At 42.4% G+C, this 20,504-nt stretch overlaps 1 protein-coding gene and 1 long non-coding RNA gene across 11 annotated transcripts in view; both read left to right on the forward strand.

Annotated features, from left to right (window-relative positions):
* The window catches only part of LOC105689490 (neurexin-3), a 147,679-nt gene that overhangs the window by 51,267 nt on the left and 75,908 nt on the right, over positions 1-20,504 (forward strand). For all 10 annotated transcript variants that reach the window (XM_048650205.1, XM_048650207.1, XM_048650209.1 and 7 more), the window contains 3 exons: positions 5,387-5,530; positions 8,124-8,284; positions 16,261-16,287. In XM_048650205.1, coding sequence (XP_048506162.1) covers positions 5,387-5,530; positions 8,124-8,284; positions 16,261-16,287 — 332 coding nt within the window. The remainder of the gene's footprint in view (positions 1-5,386; positions 5,531-8,123; positions 8,285-16,260; positions 16,288-20,504) is intronic.
* LOC125499924 lies at positions 1,826-5,341 on the forward strand. Its single transcript, XR_007276966.1, has 3 exons — positions 1,826-2,960; positions 3,036-4,185; positions 4,275-5,341. It is a non-coding gene; the product is annotated as an uncharacterized LOC125499924 (long non-coding RNA).

Genomic DNA, 20,504 nt, shown 5'->3' on the forward strand with positions numbered 1-20,504 from the left:
ACCTGCAGGTGAGTTTCGCGGATCTCGCCGTCGGCTCTGGATATAGATATACAGAGTGAAAGCCTGAAAAGCGAACCGGGGGCACTTTGCCAGGGGTTGGATATCCAGGGAATGTTGTAACGCCTGGCGCTCGTGGTTCGCTGAGATTTATGCGGCCAGGCTGCTCGTGAAAGTGGCGTTCCCATTCCCGTCTCTGTTCCCGTACCCGCCCGCCATCCCGTTCCCTTTGGTGAGAAAAGCGGCACGGGAAGAGAAGAAGGGAGTGAAACCGTAGATTATAAGCCGTTATTTTGTACCGTTGCTTGGACAGATGTTGCTCGTGGTTTGGACACGGGAGAAAAGTGGCGCGCTAGGAAGGGATGGATCGCTAATTAAGTTGCCGGCGTAATTCAAACTCGAGGTTAAAATAAGGTTGGGAATAAAGTGAAAAAAAAAAAACATTTTTCTCCGAATAGAATGAATACAACTGCAACGGGCGCACCCGGTGAACTTTTTAAGATACCGATGAACTCGGAGCGGAATGGAAAACTGAAAACTCTTCGCGGTCGCTACCTCGACCGGTGCGATTTCGTTCCGCGTGGAACCGAACATTTTGAATACACCCGCGTACGTGAACCCTATGAAAATTGGCAGTCTCATTGAGTATGCCATGACCTGGACTGTTCGTTACGCTGCGAATTTTGACAGAGGCCTGATTAGCATCCAAACATTTCAGGCGACGTGACATTTCGGATCGTCCAAAGAGCAATTGATACGTTGGTGGGTGCAAATACACGATCAGTTATTACATTTAGTCTGCCCTGCCGCGTCGTCGTCGTTCTCGTTGCAGCTGATCTAGTCTCCCAATTGGCGTGCAAATTACAAGGGAAATTTGCAAGGCAGATGCAATGCTCGTGCGAGAGACTATCCATGATTTGATGCGAATTGGGAGACCCGTTTCGTGCTTCAACATGTAAATCGTTTACATAGAGGGGCAAAAAACGTTGAAAAAGATAACGACCAACATAGCCCGGCAATGTGAATTCCGTATGGAGAAAATGAAAAGCTCTTTTGTTCAAACGATTTCCTCGAACGCAGTGCAATAAACGTGAGTGGACATCCGAAGTATATAATACAAAACGTCGTTCGTCAGGTTATATATAATTAAAGTTGAAATTATATAAACATTGCGAAAGGGGGATATGAATGCAAATTGAAAAATTATCTACGACCAGAAAAGAGAGTAGAGAGTGAATTTTTCGTTCCGTCTCTTTTTTCCGGCCAAAGAACAATTAAGAAAGAGAAAATTGCATCGCAATAAAATACACCATTCGGTGACATCCTAACCGAGTCTTTCAAGAGCTTGTGATACGTAGTTCCCTTTTCAAACCACGTAAATTTTTCTGTCCGGTACCAGTACGGCGTTACCTGCAAACTTTGAATCTAGAACTCCAGAAAAATGCAGCGTACGTTCGACAGTCTAAGTTTTCGTATATTTACCCGTATTGAACAAAAAAATGAAGATGGTATCAGGACTAACAACAACTTTGGTCATTTTCCAATCTATCGATTACGATATCGTCGTTTTTTCCACACGCTTCTAATCAACTAATTACACTTCAAGGACTCGGATAATCAGCGGAATTTAATTTTTCCTCACATAATTGCGGAGACGTGGACATGCGAATTTATTTTCGTCCGACTTGTCGCAATCTCAAGGTTCGACCCACGTAACGCAGTCGAGTTTAATTTTTTATCTATCGATCCATGGTCATCGGGGGGGGAGGGGGGGTGAAAAATACTGCTCGTTCATATACTCGCGATCGGCATTTTTAAACTTTCAACTTGGTTCATCTCTGAAGCAAATACGTGTCCACCGGTGAATCGTCCATTTGTTGTTATTATTTGGAAATCGTTGAAAATTTTTAATGCCGTACACGACTCGAAAACTGTAGTCGTTTAAAGCTAACGCGTAACGGGTGTAGGAAACCGCGAACGAAAACTCGCAGCGACATTTGCAAATTGACAGTTGATTGGCGGTCGTATCGCGCACGCCATTTAGTTAAATTATTTTTTCATCTCTTCGATTGCTTGTGTTAGAGCTTTTTCTTCCATCAAAGCGCCATTTTTTTCTCTTTGGCGTTCGCCTCTGTTTTTCTGTCTGATACCCACACCAGGGATGGCGAACCTTTATGGGGATCGACGTGCCGTGAAATAATTTTAATCCAGTGATTATTATAGAAAAATATCAAAACTAAATACTAACAACTCAAAACTCGTAATAGTTTAGATCGAACTTTGTTATTTTTAACTAGAACGCAAACCGTTTTGATCAGTGTCGTGCCCGAAATATTATGTCGCGTGTCATTGGTTCGCCATCCCTGACCTACACCATCATGTTATCATTTTACCGTCATTACCTTCACCTCCCATTCTGACTTTTATTGAGAGCTATTCTCACAAAGTAACTACTTTTGCAATGATTCGTGGAAATATTTATATGTCACCGATTAGGAAGAATATTGCGATAGGATGTTTAGAATTCGTTGAGCCGGAACGGAGTTAGGTTGATCGAAAATTTCTGTAGCCATTACGGAAGTCATCACAATGGATCGAACTTCTCATAATGATCGTCAAGTTTATTCTAAACGTACGGCGACGCACGAAAACTTTAATGCATACAGACCTGTCAGAATACTCGAAGGCTATTGCGTCGTCAATAATGTCGACGGTAGATAAGTATAGATGGGCAACCCTTATCTACCATGAAGAATTCCCCTTCCTGGCGGCAGTAGAAAGGGTGACTATCTGCGTTCCAACTTCCGCAAGGAGGTGTCTAGGTGATATAGCTACCGCGGTATCTGGTGCTTTTAGTCGATTTCACCGTCTAGTCTACCGGGAAATGGCCTTCTTGGCTAGTTCTTACCATCCGATTGCACCACCAACCGAATGAGAAGTCGATACCTACCACCTTAATAGAGGTCCGAACTGAAAAATAGCGGCGGTCTTCGATTCGCTCTTATTTTTTCAAAACCAAGCGTTTTTTTTTTTTCTAGGAAACCGAAACACACGATTGTAAAATGTTTTTGGGAATCGAAAGTACGCATCTTTGGAAATTTCGAAAGATGACCGAAAAATTTATGGAAATTTCAAACAACCGAAATTTCTATGCGAGGACATCGAGTAAAAAAAATTCATACCTCGGTCATCGCGATTATAAAACATAAAAATGATACGAGTTTGAAAAAAGCACCGTGCGGTTTTACGCCAGCTATCGGCATATGACGTCAATGTGCCGAAATCCTATTATAGGCGAGCGGCATCATTCGGCCGTGTCGATATAGATAACTTTGTTCATCGGCGGTCAAAAAAGCTTTTCCGAATCGAGCAAGGAATCGTCTGCCGAGCCTTTCACCCCCCTGACGAAAACTAATGACTCGCATATGTGAGATAAACCTCATAACAGAGGAATTGATGACTGTGTTCCCGGTTTGAAAGCTTCCGTTGCGGTGATGAGATGAGCTTAGAGCTGAGCTTGAGTGAGTGAAAGGTAGATATTAACGCGAGGCGCTTCTGTCAGATATATGCAAATCCTGTCAGGAGCTACAATTCTGTACACAGTTATCGAATATAATGGAAGCATAGCTGGACATACCGTATAATTATAGAGAGAGGGAAACGGACGCCTGTGTATACCGTAAGGGACCGAACATGAAAAGCAAGGCAATGACAGCCGCCTGGGTAGATCCCCTAATGAATGGGCCGAGGGTTATAGGAAACACATGGTAATGTCGTATAGGTATACGCGTTACACAATCGTGCTAAATTCGATGCCAAACACACTACGCGTATACCCGGTTTCACCGTACAACTTTGCTCGGATGAAAACGTTTGAACTCGATACGATAACACGTACACCGTATAGAAACGAATGTTTCATAACGGACCATTGAAATAATTTCACATCTTTCCCGATGGCCGATACAGCTACCGCCACACATCGCACGTCATCATCTTTGATGCTTTACGGCCGCACGCGATGCATCGATGCAGCGACCACATTAAAGACAGGTGATAAAAGCCACCGGGAACATTCCATGAAGTAGGAACTACCGGAGGCAAGATCGAACGAAGGATCTGGAGCAGGCCATTCAAAGATCGCATGAGGGTCGCCAGTTATGATCTCGCAATCGTAAAAATTGCCAGGTTGTGGACACATATTTTTTTTTTTTTTTTGTTTTTATCTTTTCAGAAAACGTGCATCGTCTATAATTAAATATATGATATAAATTTAGCTCACCGAAGACCGTCGATGTAGAATGTACAGGAATATCTGCGAACCAACTGATTCCGGTTACACGAAATCGCCCGTGTACGTACGTACGTACGTACACTATGCACATACGCATATCGTTCGGAGATAACTGGGCCATTAATACGGTTAAATTATTACTCCAATTCCCTAACACGCCGCACTTTAGAAGCTCACCGTGTGAATCCGATGCCGAGAGAAGCGGGCGATGAAGAGATGAAGAAGCGGTAGAGGGAGAGGGAGAGGGGAGGAGTGCTTTGTCTCTTTAGGGATTTAGTACCTTCCATGATAACACTAACGCTAAGACTTTACGTAACACGTCATGTGGCACTGTACTTACATGCGGTACGATACGTCGAAAACTATTACCGCGTTATTTTTATCACTCTACCAGACGAACTTAATTATTTTCATTTTTCGATCGGATAGTTTCAGCGGAAACTAGAAGCATCGATTGAAATCGATAGAAAAAAGTTGAATTTGTTTTTTTTTTTATTTCCCCCGCCTTTATATGAATTTTTGTTTGGCGGATGTAGTTTGCGGAAGTAATGAGAACGAGTCCGACGACTTTCACACATCGGTTATCAACGCTTTCTTCGTTTTGGCACAGAGCCAAGGCCATTATACCGTCTAGTTCGGGATTGCTCATATCATTCCTTTATTTTTGTCAGCGGTCGATGCACTTTTGTCGTCTGTTTTTTTGCCCCAGAAACGGCAGGAGCGCGGGAACGATGATAAAAACTCGACCGTATAGAATCGGAATGAAGGTAAATTAGTGACGAGAGAAAACAAATAACTTGACCTTGACAACCGAGATCCGTACGGTAATAGGGCGGAAGGAAGGCTTCCGCCGTCGATGGTTCGATAAATAAATCCGCCGTAGTATGAGACAATGTTGACAATGAATAAGACATTGTTGAATTTTCGGAAGTTGTAACCCACCCCCCACCCCCCATCGCCAACGCTTGTCACTATAAACTTGTAATCGCATTTGTACTCGAACCCCCGTATAACTTTTGTCTGTAAAATGATTAATTAGCAGGAACTCTAACTGTGTGACTTACTTACAATTGTATTTCGTAATTGTTGTTACAGACAAGGCACCCTCGGAAGCAACTTTCAGAGGTACCGAGTACCTCACCATTGATCTGAGCAAGACCGAACCGGTTCTCAGTACACAAGAATCCATCAGCCTCTTCTTCAAGACCAGGCAACCCAACGGATTACTCTTTTACTCCGGTGAGTTTGATGAGATTAGCAAAATCATTTGATGGTGGAAAATGTTCAAAAGCCATATTTAGTCGCGAATCGAGTTTGAGAATAACTCGATGAACTCCGTCAAAGCATACCGGGAACTCTCAATTTATATTTACATTCGACTTAAATTCTGGAAAAAAAATTCTCAACAATTATCTATCCCGGTCTCTTACACGCAGGACTCGAAGTCACCGACGGGATGGATCGTCCTAACGCAATTTTTCGATTAGTTTGCTCGCGAAATTTCCCACTTCGTCCATAATTACACGGGGGTTTAGTCAGACGATGAACTAGGAGATGCTCGATTAGAAGTTGAGTCACGATGACAGAAGGGTGTAACCTTAGGAGGGTATGTACTTTGAGCAATTGATGCTCCCGGTACACTTCGCAAGACGACGGGAATATCCGTACCCTAATGCGAGTGAAGATTATCTTTGTAATTTCGTACCGCAGCTAAGCTGTTTTCGCTAGATTCTCTTCGTACTTTGACACGCGCACCGAATGCAGACAATACAATTATACACCTGTACACCGCACTCGGATCATCTTCGCCGCGTCTCGTAAAATGGGGACTGCGACTCGTAGTAGGCATGACTCGAAAGAGTTTCGTCATTTCAGTTACGATTCTATCGATGATTTCGTTATACTTAAAAAAAAAAAATACGGAACTGAAAATTTCTCGCGGGTTGTGATTTATTTTGCCTCGACGATCGTGTGGCGCGGTGTCGACCGGGGGCGGACTATCCGGAGGAGAAAATTTTATTAAAGTTTAACGTCCCGAGGGCACGCTTTGATCATGCCGCTTTCACGATTTCTCGAATACCTGCCGGCAGAACATTCAATCCCCGAAATAGCACTAGTGACGGAAGGAAAAGTATACTAATATACGTCCGAAAGTATTGAATCAATTCTTTTTTTTTTTTTTTTTCTTACTCGGAACATCGCACCCGCTTGATTTTTATAACGAAAATATGGCGGCGTGTAATACTTAGGTCTTTTTACAATTAGAATTAAGAAAACAAAAATTTTTTTAAGATTTAATAAATTTTACAAAAATTGTAAACCACCTAAACGGATCTCGAGGAATTCACGGGGCTTTTTGTGTACAAATATTTCACTGCGTTTTCAGAGAACTTTAGAACTCGAGAAGCTTTCCGAGCTTTCCTTTTTAGGACGCGCTAAATCTTGGAACGGTTGAGCCCTAGGCCCAGACCGAATAAATAAAAATGTTTTGAATTCGTTTTGTAGAACGTCATCATAATTTTGACGTCGTTTCGGGTACATTTAGTGCGATAAAAATGACATCTGAGGGACGAAGACTTCCGCTCTATTCTCTTCTTTACTTCCGGCCGCTTACCGAGCCCCGTTGATACACATGTACGCGTATACATATATATATATATATATAACAGACTAATTAGTTCTCGAATAGCGTTTGCATATTTTAGGCCCTTGATGGCCTCCAGCTATACGCTCTGCACCTCGCAGCAATTAGTAAAAGCCTCGTGGCAGCAGTTATTGTCCAGCAGCTATACTTTATAAAGGCACCAGTATAGCGCGAAAGGTGAGCGGTGAACCATGCAGAAGCGAAACAGTATGAAGTATGCTGTATGCACTTTAGAGATTCGCGAGAACCTGTATATTTATATATGTGTGTGTGTGTATATAAGTATGGGAGATGGAGAAACAGCTCTAATTACGACCACGCTACAGACTTTGCCGGTCGTGACTTTACTGCAAACTGCAACTATCCGGTACACAACCCTAGAAGGTATATATGTATACGAAGCCCTGAAATTCGAAATTGTACCTTGTGGAAAAGGAGATGTACGATACTTGACGAAAGTTGACGATACCGTTTACCTTGTACGATTCGAACCGTCGACGCGATTTACATTACATCTTTGCATGCTCGATTGTTCTCTCTCTCGTAGTTAGACAATATGGTAATTATCTATTGTAAGTCTCACATGCGAAAAAACGTGCGATAACTGAGCATTCGGTAAAGGTTTTTCATTTCACTCAGATTTTTACCAACGATAATATAATAAATGAATCGAGCGCTAATTGAATAAAAAAATTCCAAGGCTTCGAGACTCGTCCGACAATGAGATTGGAGTTACGATACCGGATCTTTAATTGCATTTTGAGACTGTATATTTGGAGACATCGTTACCGGTGGGAACACCAAAATTCAAATATGACCCAATTAGGGACCACCATAGACAGCGAACGCGCCTCTATTTATTATGATAAATATACGCGTATATTTCTAACACTGCACCCCTGTGGCGCTCTCGTAATTAGGCGATATTCCCCCCCCCCTCTCCCCCAGCCGCGGGATGTTCGGGAGTAATTAACCTGGCAATCATGAAATCCGGTTGCACCAAATTATATCCACCCTGAGCTGATATTCGGCGTTGCTCGTATACCTATAGAGGTCACCCTGACGACCGTATCAAAACCTAATGTATATTTAATTGAAAGCCACAACTACAATCGTCGTTTAAACACTTCGCCGAGACCGCGGAGATCGGATAATTAATAAGCCCCGCTATTAATTTCTATTTTTCAGGTGAAGGAGGCGACTATCTGACGGTTTCTTTGAAAGATGGCGGCGCGGCCGTCGGTATGACTTTAGCTAACGGAAGGTTGGATCTTCACATAAAACCGTCGGGGGTGCGTTTCGACGACAACCAATGGCACAGGATCGTCGTTCACAGGCGAGTCCAAGAGGTAAGATTGCCATCGTCCACTTTTCGAATTTTCACACCTCGACTCGCACTCGACCTTGTTTTGTTTGCCAACGATCGATCGATAGTTCGGTGTTTCGCTTGCTCCTTGTCTCCTTTTATTCAACAAATTGGTATACCGAAATTCCGTTAGCTCGAATCAGTTGAAAAAAATTGACTCAAGCCGACGGGCTTAGATTCGTTTTCACCTCATTATTCGTAGTAATCCAACTATGTTTATTGATCTAATTAAAGAATTCGACTTGCGAATGTGCGATAACGACATACCCCGTTGCTCCTTCGTTAATTGCGTCACCACCTTGTTTTATTTATTCATTCGCTTTTTTTTTTTTTTTTTTTTTTCTTCTTCGTGTTCCTCTCTTTAACAACCCCTGCAAGTAATTATCATCTGTACCTCCACATTCACCCGCGTTCTAAGTACCTCCAGTTATAATCATTAATTCGAAATCTTCTGCAGCTCCGCTTTCATTTCCACCTGATACATATAGGAACACATTCCTGGAACACTCCGATATCGTAACTGAAGCTCGGCTGCCCATTCAATTATTGAAGTCTAATGCAATTCATTTACTATAATAATATCTGCATTCCGTGTCTGCCGCGTTACCATACAGATGATGGGGAGAACGAAAATTATATTTTAAACTCCGTTGTGCGCGACGCATCGTTGTAGTCGATTCATTTATTCACGAATAAAATTCGTTGGTCTATTTTCTTATTTTCAGTCATTTTATTTCCATCTTTTCCGAATTTACCTTTCCAGATTTACCGAGTCCGTCGTACCTGCACGGTCGGAGAGAGTTTCGAAGCTCCCGCTGTTTAAATATCTCCGCTTTCATTCGTTCCCTGCTTAAGATACAAACTGAGGACTCCTCGTCCCGCTTTTCAGCCGCCGCGTGCGGCGTGGGGCCGCTGAAAAGTTTGCAAATTAGCTTAAACAGCAACAGCGAAAACGACGGCGGAGGTGGCATTCGTTAAAAATCAAGAACTCGTCGTCGTCGTCGCGACCAACCCTCGTCGCTAACTCTTACTACGTTCAATATTTAATTTACAAACATCGTAAATCCCACGACTCTCGTAACCACGTAATATCCAATTCCCATGAAAACTTTTATATCAATTACTGCGCGGATACTAAAAAAATTTCTACAGACCGGAAAAAATTCCGGTCATTGTCCGACGGGACGTTGAATAGGAATAACATGCGGAATCGGAACGGTTGCAAATTTTACACAAAATGCGCCATACGTATTCGCATATTATGTACATGGAACTTCTTCGACCGGATTCATCTCTACTTCATCATTTTCTGGCGCAGGCCCAACATCTGTAGGAAATTCCAACGAAAACTTGCAGCTGGAATTATATGAACAGAGAGCATTGAAAAATAAAGGGAAAGGAAAGAAAGAAGGGAAGAAAAGTCGAATACGTTGGAGGTTGACAAACCCTTGAAACGACGGTCGTAATTATCACGTTTGTTATAATTATTCTAATTAACTTCACTCGTCCTGTTTTTTTTTTTTTTTTTTTCTTCTAATATTTCTCTTTCCATCGATGTAGACAATTTCCATCACAGGCAACGATATTTATTGAAAATGACGTCATCAAAAATCAAATGTATCTCACGCAATCAAACTTAGTCACGAAGAAATACCTGGAAACTAACTCGTGAAATTTCGAGAAACTCTTCAAGAAAATTACCGCAAAATTATGCCATTTTATTGAGTCAAGTTTTCACAGAGTTCAAATTTTGTTCAACGGCGTGATATATAAATCAGTTGTGGACATAATTCAAGACGCGAAGTCTCCGTTATTAGATCCTTATATATCGACATATCGATATTACATGAGCGAACTTGAACAATGGAATGGGTCGGTCTTCCCAACTCCAAAATTCCCTACCGAATCTGTCGATATGTGATATATCCCTGTATAAGATTCTGCATAGATCGCGTGCATGGAATGTATATTTCTGTCGTATACGTACACGTTAAGGTACGAGTATGAGATTTATGGAGGGGGCGTTCCGGCGGCGTTGCTTATGCACAGACGTATATGTATAACTGCGGGAGCGACCACCGCGAGTCTCCTCTTCCAGGAGACCGCTGCACCTCGAAAACTTCTTGAAGCGGAAGCGGGGCAAAGCAAAAGCATAAACTAGGAAACTACAAGATAGCTAGAACTGCATTATCTAACATCCAGAATCCAATCTCCATATTTTATAACCAAATTGCCGGATAATATACCAAGTCCCGAGCTCCAACAGGACCCCGGGTGTCAGGGGTAGCCGGAGTCGTTTCTACTTCTCAAGAGACGCCCGAAACCTTCGGGCGATATCACGTGTCTCCCGGTCGCCAATCAACGCTGCCTCCGCTCTAATTTTTTTCTTACTTTCTAATTTTTCCCTTTCTTGTAATTGGAAAAATCTCGCAGCGCACCGGTTGATAATTATGGGAGCGAAACGACGTTCGAGTCGTTCGCGAAAACTCAAAGTAAAACAAAGATCCCGAGTCAATACGGCAGACGTAATTGCTCGGGACATCGGATGATGGAAAAAAGCTGGCGAAAGAATTGAAGAAAAAAAAAAAGAAGTGGAAACCCGGAAGAATGTCGTCGAGATATTCTCGGGCATATTACATGTACCTTTATCCGAATTGTGATAGCTCGACGGCCGCTCCCGTTCACTTGTGTATGAAGCAATTACACCTCGTGTACTTTTATATAAACGGGTACACAACGAGGCGTTCGAAGTCGACAAAGGCTAGTGGGTGGATACGGGTAGACCGAATTCTGACTCCTGTACCGACGGCTCGACCGAGTAATTGCTACATTCGAATTACCCTGCGTTACACATCAAAGGGTTGCTCTTCGGGAGACGGTAGCACGTGACCTTCTACGGAATGGATCCATCTCCTTTTCAACCCGATATACCGGGTTTCTACCCAACCGCTGAACCACCAGGCAAAGCTACCCCTAGAGTCTCGTTATACGCTGCCAAGGATTTTCTACGTGTTTCCAGAATCAATGATATTCGAGAACACGTGTGGCCTGTTTTCATCCTCTGTCATTACTTTGTTTTATTTTTATTTTATTTTTATTTTTATTTTTTTTCTTTCTTCAACGTACCCTCATCGAAGCTACCCAAGTGTCACGCTCCGATTTCACCGAAACTGTGACGTCAGTCAAGGTTAACGGTTGGTGCTGCGAATCGATGGTTCTTTTGAAACTTACTATCCCCGTTGCGAAAGACCATCATCCCCTGAAACGCCTTGTATTCGAGTTATTCCGCGTTTCACAGGCGTACTGGTTACCCGCGCACCCCCGAAAGGGCACCACCGAGAATATCGAAAAAAAACTGGCGGTATATCCTTTGTTTCGAAAGTTAGTCGCATAGTTTGAACGAAACTGGAGCGTGACATTCGTGTATGGCCTCAGAAACACTGGAGTGGCGGGCAGAAGAACACGAAGGATTGCGAGTAAAAATGGCGCGCAGATTTACCGCTTTTTCGAGTTTACCGCGGTACCATAGATATATTGAACATATCTATGGCGGTACCGATTTTTCTTCCATTGTGTAGCGTCTGTACGTACCTAGGTTTACACGCTACGAGGATTTTCGTAAGCTCGAGTTCTTCTTTTTTTCTAACGTAACTTTAGCTCGAATCTGTTAATTGCTTCCACGAACGAGTTGTGCGGCGGTTCGACTTTTCTTTCTTTCGCGCAAGCCTTTTGATTAATCGAATCGCGGCGTACAGCCAATCGTAACTTGCCAAAAGTTAGTTCACAGGTTTGTTTTCGCCACGCGGTACACACTTTTTTTTTTTTTTTAAATCAAAAATGAAAAAACAACGTCGGTGCGGTCAAGACCGTTCCACGTGAACCGCGGATGCATTCGATTCTTCCCAACCGATCGACTGATTCCCTGGAATTCCGTGGCGAAGTTTTTGTTTCACCGAGGTTGAAAAAACAATTTGTAATTTTATCTCGAAATCCCGGTGAGTCGTTCGATCCGCTCGTTCAATCAGTCGCTGGACTCGTTGGCCGGCTCGTTCGTTCTTTCGTTCGTTCCTTCCTTCCTTTCGTCCTTCGTTCGTTTCTACGTGCGAAAGAGCTAAGCAAAATATCCCCCTGTAATTTGGAGCGATCCTTGATCGTTTCATGGGTATTTTCGCGCCCTCTGATTATCCAGCAGCTTATTGTAACAGTAGCCATGATCGAGTTGCCTGCGAACGCTGATTGCGTTTGCTGAGATCACATACGGTTGCAGCAGCAGCAGCAGCAGCAGTGGTACGGTGAAATCAGTGAGGGTCCAACAGGCTCTCCACACGATGAAAGACAACCCGATAATACCACAACACATCCCTACAGAAGGACTCCCATCCGCGGAGAAATATTTACAGAGCTGATAATTACCCGGGAACCAATAAGGAAATGCCCTGGGTATTTTCGTTTCATTCTGCCCTGTGTAAGATCTTTTCTTTATTTGATGTCCGCTGTTTTCTTTATCGGGCAGACTAATGATCTGAAAAAAACAGAGTCACATAATCGACTCGCTTCCGATTCTTCGCATTCGTTGACTGCGAAGAAATTTTCCATTTCTTTTATTTGAAATTCGAGAAACAATGTTCCAAAATGGCGAGCCGCGAATAACAACTCAGACTTTCGCGACAATTGACGACAGGGCAAGTTTAAATTTAGATCCCATAATCGCGAAAACCGTTAGATAACGATTTTGTATTTTCGTTCCTCGTACATCATGTGTCGCCGACGTCACGTGTGGATTGAAAAAAGTAATCTTGTTAGCGACAAGACTCTTACTACCGTATTCTCCGACTTGCGGTTTAGCAATTTATGGTACAGGTATTTCGTGATTTTTTTTTCCATTTTTTTTTCCTCGGTCCCGCACTTCTTGCAATTGTCACATATTATACCTGCAGCACTAGTAATGCTAAAAATAAATAAACCTCTCAACTCTGCAGCTACCACCGGCCGACGTGTATTACACCTTACACCACCCGGCAACGGCACCGGCAGCTGCCGCTGTCACGAAATTGTGTCAAGCTTTGTCTTGCTTTGCGCAGTCCCAATGCACTCCACCTTTGATCACGTACAGTCCGGCGTCACGTGGATTTCAAGATAGACAAATAAATTTATTTAGAAGCCTCCGACGCTGAGACGGAAGATTTTGAAACGACGATTGAAACTCGACGTTATTCACGATCGGCTCCGAAATCGCACCGATTGGTAATCTGTTTGTGATCGAAATGAAAATCGTCCGGATTTTTCTTCACGATCATCGGACGATCGGCGCGAGTATATCGCGTAATTATGAGACCGTTTTTATCCGGTTTACGGAGGCATTAAATCCAAAGCCCATTAGACGGATAACCATCGGCAGTAAACAATGCTGCTGCTAAACAGACAACGCAACAGAACGTTGTTATCTTGGCGCGACCGTATAATATAATATATAAATGCATTAACTGTAACGCATATCGCGGTGAATACGTGCTTCTCATTAACTGAGTAAGTACTTCGGATGAGTCAGAATTCAAAATAACATTTCAAACGAGTTGAAAAAAAAAAAAAAATTGGCTACATAGGTGGTCAATGTATTTCGCGTTGGAGATTCCTCGTACATTCCGATGAGGGTGATATAAAAGAAAAAGTAGAGGGAAAAGAATCGAGTAAGATAATTGAAATAAAATTTCTGGAGAAATATAGTAGGTCTGCGAGTTGTTGTCATAGCTGCTCGTACGGATTCAAGTGATCGTATTTCAATGAATTTTCCATGAAAACGAGCGCCGACGAGAGAACGGTCGATGTAGGGTTTTTTTTACAAACTTCGGTACTGAAGCGAGAGACGAACGAAGGAAGAAAAGAAAATTTTGTTAAATCGCCAGGTCCCACCTACTATTTACTGCTATTTATTTTTCGAGTCACTAACGAACCTCGAGTGTCTCAAACTCTCAACGACCCTATATTTCCGGCTTTTGGGGGTTTCGAGGATACAGTGGAGCTAGTTATACTTACTTTTCTCGTAAGCGCATTACACGGAACTCGATTTAGAGGTAAAAAAAAAAAAATAAAATAAATAAACAAATAATAAACAAGTAAGAATAAAATTAAATGAAATGGTTCGCTTAATCTTCTACAACCGCTATAATCGGCCATTCCCTCTCGGTCTACTTAAACCGCCCAATAACATCGCTGAAATTTACAATCCCAACAATAATTCAATAAAACTTTGATGCGCCATTACGGAATAAGACCCCAACCGGAACGGAAGCTTGAATGCTTTCGATTTTCCTTTCATTTATTTTTTTTTTCTCCTCGTCGAATCGCGTCAACGTGTTACTTACTTCGATAAATTGGCCGGTTTTTGTTGTTTTTTTTTCGGCCTACCCCGTACGTACACTGAAATTTTACCCCCCTTCAGAATTCCGGAATATCGAAGGCACTAACTTTTCCTCGGGGCAAAGATCGGTGGGTCGGATGCCTCGTAAGATACGGCAAAATGGTTGGGCATACACACACACATATATATATATATATATATATATATATGTATATACGCAGATATACGTGCGCCTCCTTGCCCCTCCCGATGGATGTAAATCTCCTATAATTGACACTTTTATAAATGGTTGGTTTTATTTTTCATCGTTATACTACGTTTTTAGGGGTACGGGGGGGGGGGGGGGGGGAGAGGGCGGTTGCAGGGGAAATAAGGCGCGGTGTAACAGAAAACGGTTGCTGTAACTCATGCCGACGCAAAAGGACCATTCCTTGAAAGGGTATACACAGATAAAAAGAGGGGAATATCATAACGGTGCGAATATTGAAATTTGATTTTAAATTATACATGCAGGAATTTATTCCCCGAATCGTATAGATCACTGTTCACCGAGAGAGAGAGAGAGAGAGAGAGAGAGAGATCGCTCCACCTACCGAATCGCCTATATAACGCTGGTATTTTGAAATAAAATTTCCGCCTCGTCACAGGAAGTCGAAAATTTACACGTAACGAAGAAGTCCGTCTGACACAATTGTACGGAAACCGGTTCACGGATTCTTTCGAAGCTGGCTCACGTCTAACAAAAGACAACGTCCGATTCGTTGGGAAATTTTACCATGTTACATCGTTCGCGCGTAAAAATGCGTCATTGCGAGTGTAAAATTTCAGGAATAGAGCCGTTCGAATAGCTGCAGCCATTGAATATGACGCATAATTAATGCACTAATTACCAATTAGGAACTTGATCCTTCTATCGAATAACTAACGTGCAGCCTACATGGAGCTCTGCGAGCAGATGAAGTGCGCATTACCCCACATAAATGTATGGCAATAAGTGTAATCCATATACCTGCGTACCTATATACGCATGCTAACTTTTATATACATACTCAACGATGGTGGATTTTAATTAGGCGAATAAATGCCCTGGATAATTAATCGGATATCTAATTAGACGCATCTGCACCACCACGTACACCGTATGTACACTGCCAACGATGTACTTTTGTTTTTTCAACTTTTCACCGGTTTTTCTCTTTTTTTCATTTTTTTTTCTTTTTTGCAAGCTTGACCATCATTGATCAAACATGTGATATATCGGAGAATTATAACGAACGTGAAAAACGCCGTTTTCTGCATCATCAAAATTAGGGACGGTGCCGAAAATTTCTTCATGAATCCGCTGACGCGTTCGCTGATTTCCTTTTTTTTTTACATAATTTCAGCTAGCTGCCATTGCGATGGTTTATTGAATTTTTCTTATTTCTGAGGAAACGGGCCAATTATTCATACGCAATAATTCGATGGAAATCGAGTAGGACATTGTATCGATGTACCCGCATTTGAATTTGATTATACGGACAATTTTAAGCAAGATAATTTCTGGGCAATGATTCTTTTTATCGGTGTATGTAACGAGTCCCTTTCTTTGTCTGTTGCAGATTTCATCGATCACCAGCTTCTGCAGGGTGAGTATTGAATGATTTTGATATATCTGGTACGTTCGTGATTTTTGTTTTGAAATGCGGATTTTTTTTTCGAAAAAATAATGGAAAGTCTATAGGCACACCAGAGCGCATCCTCGGGGTGTTTGGCGGTGATTCGCTACTGAGAATCTTGAGTTTCCAAATCAAGGTGAAAGAATATACACACAATCTATCTTAAGTCGATTACCCGTATACCTGTACAGGTATACTTACCCGCAATCAGCGGATAATAATTCTTCAACAAATGAGGCAAATCTCGATTTAAACTTACTCGTATATTTTTACACCCTCAACTTCCGGCACACCGCGTGGCGATGAACGACCTGGTAATAAAGTTGAAAATTATTTCATTCGCGATCGTGGTCTATTCTCTAATCACGGGTCGGATAATTCGATTATTTTGTATCCGCCCCCTTCGAATTTGAAATTCTGAAATTATATCAAAAACAAACTAAACTCCATTGATAAAATGACACCCAGGATGCCGTCAAATAAACAAGTTTTAATTCAGATGCTCTAGCGTCATAAAGTCCCATTACGTGGACCGCTTGTCTCTTTTTCATCGCTCAGTGAAGAAAACGAAAACGTGACGGTCAAAATGCGGAATCGGTGGGAAGCGATCTTCTGAAAATTCAAGATTATGTGGTTGGCCGCGTAATGGGAAAGGCTCTCTGCGCGAGCGTTTTGAGATGGATTTGATACATGTGAGAGCCTGCGAAGAGAGCTGAACTATAAGAGGCCGAAACGAGGATGATATCCCGGTATTAGAAATCTAGCGGAATCCTTGGGACCTAAAAAAGACACACGTCAGAAAAACCCGCGGCAAACCTCTAAACTTTACTCACAAGTTATATGTATAGCTCGGAGGAACGACGAAAGCTTGGGACGGGCACGGAAACTGGAACTAGAACGGCGGAGTTTAAGAACATAAGCGGATAGATGGGAGGAATCTTGTTAAAAATGATCGTCATTTTTCTCCACCGGAGCCCTCCTTCGTCTTTCTACTAGAGGAGAAGATCCGCACGGTTGTCCCGCTATAAGTATAACCCTGTCGCTCGCTATCCTTCAGGAGCTACTTCTGCTGCCGCTGCTGTTGCTGCTATACTGTCTGATGGGAAAAGTCGGGCTTGAGGCTCGGGGCAAAACTTAAAGATAAGACGAGGGCTCGAATCGTGGCAAGAAAAATACCCTCTGCCTAGCTTCGGCCGAAGGAAGTTTAGCGGAGTCTCTTACGTGTTTTTTTTTTTTTTTTTTTTTCTTTACTCGTTTAATTTTCTTCTTTTTTTCATAAATCCTATTTGGTCTCGTTATAAATTGACCGATTTTCGACGATGTTCGAACCGTAGAAACTGATTTTTGTTTCGAAGTTTGAAAATGCTGCAGGGTGCGATGCAAAAACAAAATTATCATAGTCAAGAAATAATGCGCAATGAAGACAAACTCCGTTCTAGTTAGGTTGGGTTAGCTAATCTATAAAACTTGAGAGCTCAGCTTGCTTATCTCGCGCTATTCTATTCCAGTTAACTAGCTGCATCACCAAAAGAAAGAAGAAAATTTCATGAGCGTAACTTCGCAGCGAAAAACCTATCTCATGTTCACTGTAGTGTATACTATCTCTTATCATGGCCCTCAACCATCACTACTTTAGCATTGAGGTCGATTTGATCGTGGACCAAAATTTGAAAAAACTCATCGTTCAAAGTAAAAACTTATTCTCTTCTCTGAAAGAAAAATATTCAAATTTTGAAGGAATTTCCGAAATATGAAAAATCCTTCGAATCTCCCGGACCTTTGCATTCTCGTAATCATTCGAAGTCCCGGTATTCTCATTGCTCATTTTTGCCTACATAGAAGGCTGCGCTGCGACGCGAACAAAATTTCAACTCATATTATATAATGATTATATTCCGAACGCCGACGTATTATATAAAAGCGCATTATACATGTACACACCATATACAGTAACATCATTATAATCGTAATACCGGTTATTATGAGTTGAATCTCAATAACGAGTTTTCCCGCATGTTGAATATAAGGGTACAACCTAATGCGAGTCTTGAGTTTCGAGGTTGAAAATTACGACGTATTCACGTTACGACGGGTGAACACCGTTTCCCCTTTACATCGCAAACTCCCTACGAACTACCTGCATGTGTAGCCTCACCTTTTTTTTCCCGGGGATTATACATACGTTGCTGCTGCACTTCAACCGGAACCCCAACTTGCCTCAAGAGAGATCTTTTGAGATCCACTAATCTCGCGACTGAGCTTGCCAGAAAATAACATTTTTATGCAACGATATATACGAACACGTACGGTACCTACGAATCATCTACACGGCGCACACGCTTACACGGGTATACCTACCTGAGCTCCGGTGCTCGCATTATCATCCGCGTCGTCTTCAAACGCCGAGGAAAATATTCGCTCAAAATTTACAAGATTATACGGAGGTGAAATATAAAACGAGCGCAACGTCGGTATACATACAGATATACCATACGTTTACCGGATGTACGCGTATTTACGTCTCAAGCGATGCGGATGTGTATTATACATTTTTTTCTTTTCTTAATTTTAATCTTAATACCGTAAAAGCATTCTACCGCATGAAATTCTTACATGACGATTTCATTCGAGAAGACGCGATATTCAGAATTTCGGCGAATTTCAATTCAATTATTGCGTAACAAGACATCTTACGCATTATGAAGAGAAACGGAACTTGAAATGTTTCGCGTTCGACGGCAGAAGAAGAAGAAAAAAAAAAGGTGAAATAAAATATTAAAGCAGATCGAGCAGAGTGGTAAAAAACTTTGAAAATAGAACAACATTTTTGGATAGAGTGTAATTAGGCATTATTTATAGTTTCCGCATTCCGAGTCTTTTCACTCTGAAGGGTACACCCTCGAGGCAGCGTCCCAATTTTTTGGTAGGTCAGGTAAACCCCTCTGGTTTTCAGCTTTCGACAAGTTTCACGAGTGAGAATAGTCCCTTGAATCCGAACTGTATTTTTTCTCTCAATCCTCCACGGTCAATAACAGCAACGAACGTTGCTTTAATTAGTTCACGTACATTTCTTTTACTCGTGAACAGTTCTTGCCGAGGTGATCCCTGGGCGAGGATATTCCGGGGGTGAATCTATTCGTTCGCACGCGCTTTTGTTCTATTTGCTGTTTAAGTTAGGATTTGTGTGTCCCACACGGATGTGGTACAATTCATCGGGAGACTCGATCAGGAGACGCGTCGGACTTACTTGTAAGCCAAATGAGAATGTTTTGTATTTATTTGAGGATGGCTGAGGATCGAGGTACTCGGGCGTCTTTTGTCTTTGAGAAATTGGCGCGGATTACCGGTGTTTTACAAATAAGAAACGGTATGGCGTTCTGCGCAAAAACCGTCACATCCGGCGAAACGGCGAAGAAATTGAACTGGAAACTGTCGTCGCCTGTTGTACATAGTTGATGATTAAGGACGAATAATTGGTTCGACGCCTCCGGCGATTCGGTTACGCCGATCAAGTTGGAAAATGAAGCCAGATCGTCGCTTCGGTAGACGCCCGGATCCGCTGCAGAGTATGATCCCGCTCCGAGGATCGGTAAACACCGGATCGCACCAGATACACCCCGACTTACGTGTGTCGTCGCACGAATTAAAAATCAAAATTGCTTCGGCGGGTAACCAACTATGAGTAAACCAGTGCGACGCAAAACTTGGCAAAAACGTAAGATTGAGGAAAAAAAGAAAAAGGTATAACTTTTGACGAAATTACCATTTTCAGTTTTCGTGCCCATTTTGGCCGCCTTTTGCGCGCATTCTCCTCGATGAAAATGAAACGCTATAGAAGAAAAGCCCGAAAAAAGGAAAGTTTAATTTATATGACGTGAAAGCAAATAGTAAATTGTTAAAGTTAGCGAAGCGAATGAGCGGCGGGAATGGTCCACGGGGTGACGGCGAGGGGGGGGGGAGGGAGAGGGAGAGGGAGGGGAGGGCGATAAAAGGTTCGGAGTTACCGTGATCGTAGTAGTTGCTGTTTGTTCGTGAAGAAACAGTAAAGATAGCACTTGAGCGGAGCCGAGTATGAGGTGAGCTGTAACTCATCTCCTCCCTGATTCAGAAAAAGGATGAAGGAGCAGCGGGAGTTTGAAACGAAGGTTGGAAAACGATGGCCTAGGAGATGAAAGGTGGACGCCATT

Source organism: Athalia rosae, chromosome 2 (genome assembly GCF_917208135.1).
Source record: "Athalia rosae chromosome 2, iyAthRosa1.1, whole genome shotgun sequence".
Lineage (NCBI taxonomy): Eukaryota > Metazoa > Arthropoda > Insecta > Hymenoptera > Athaliidae > Athalia > Athalia rosae.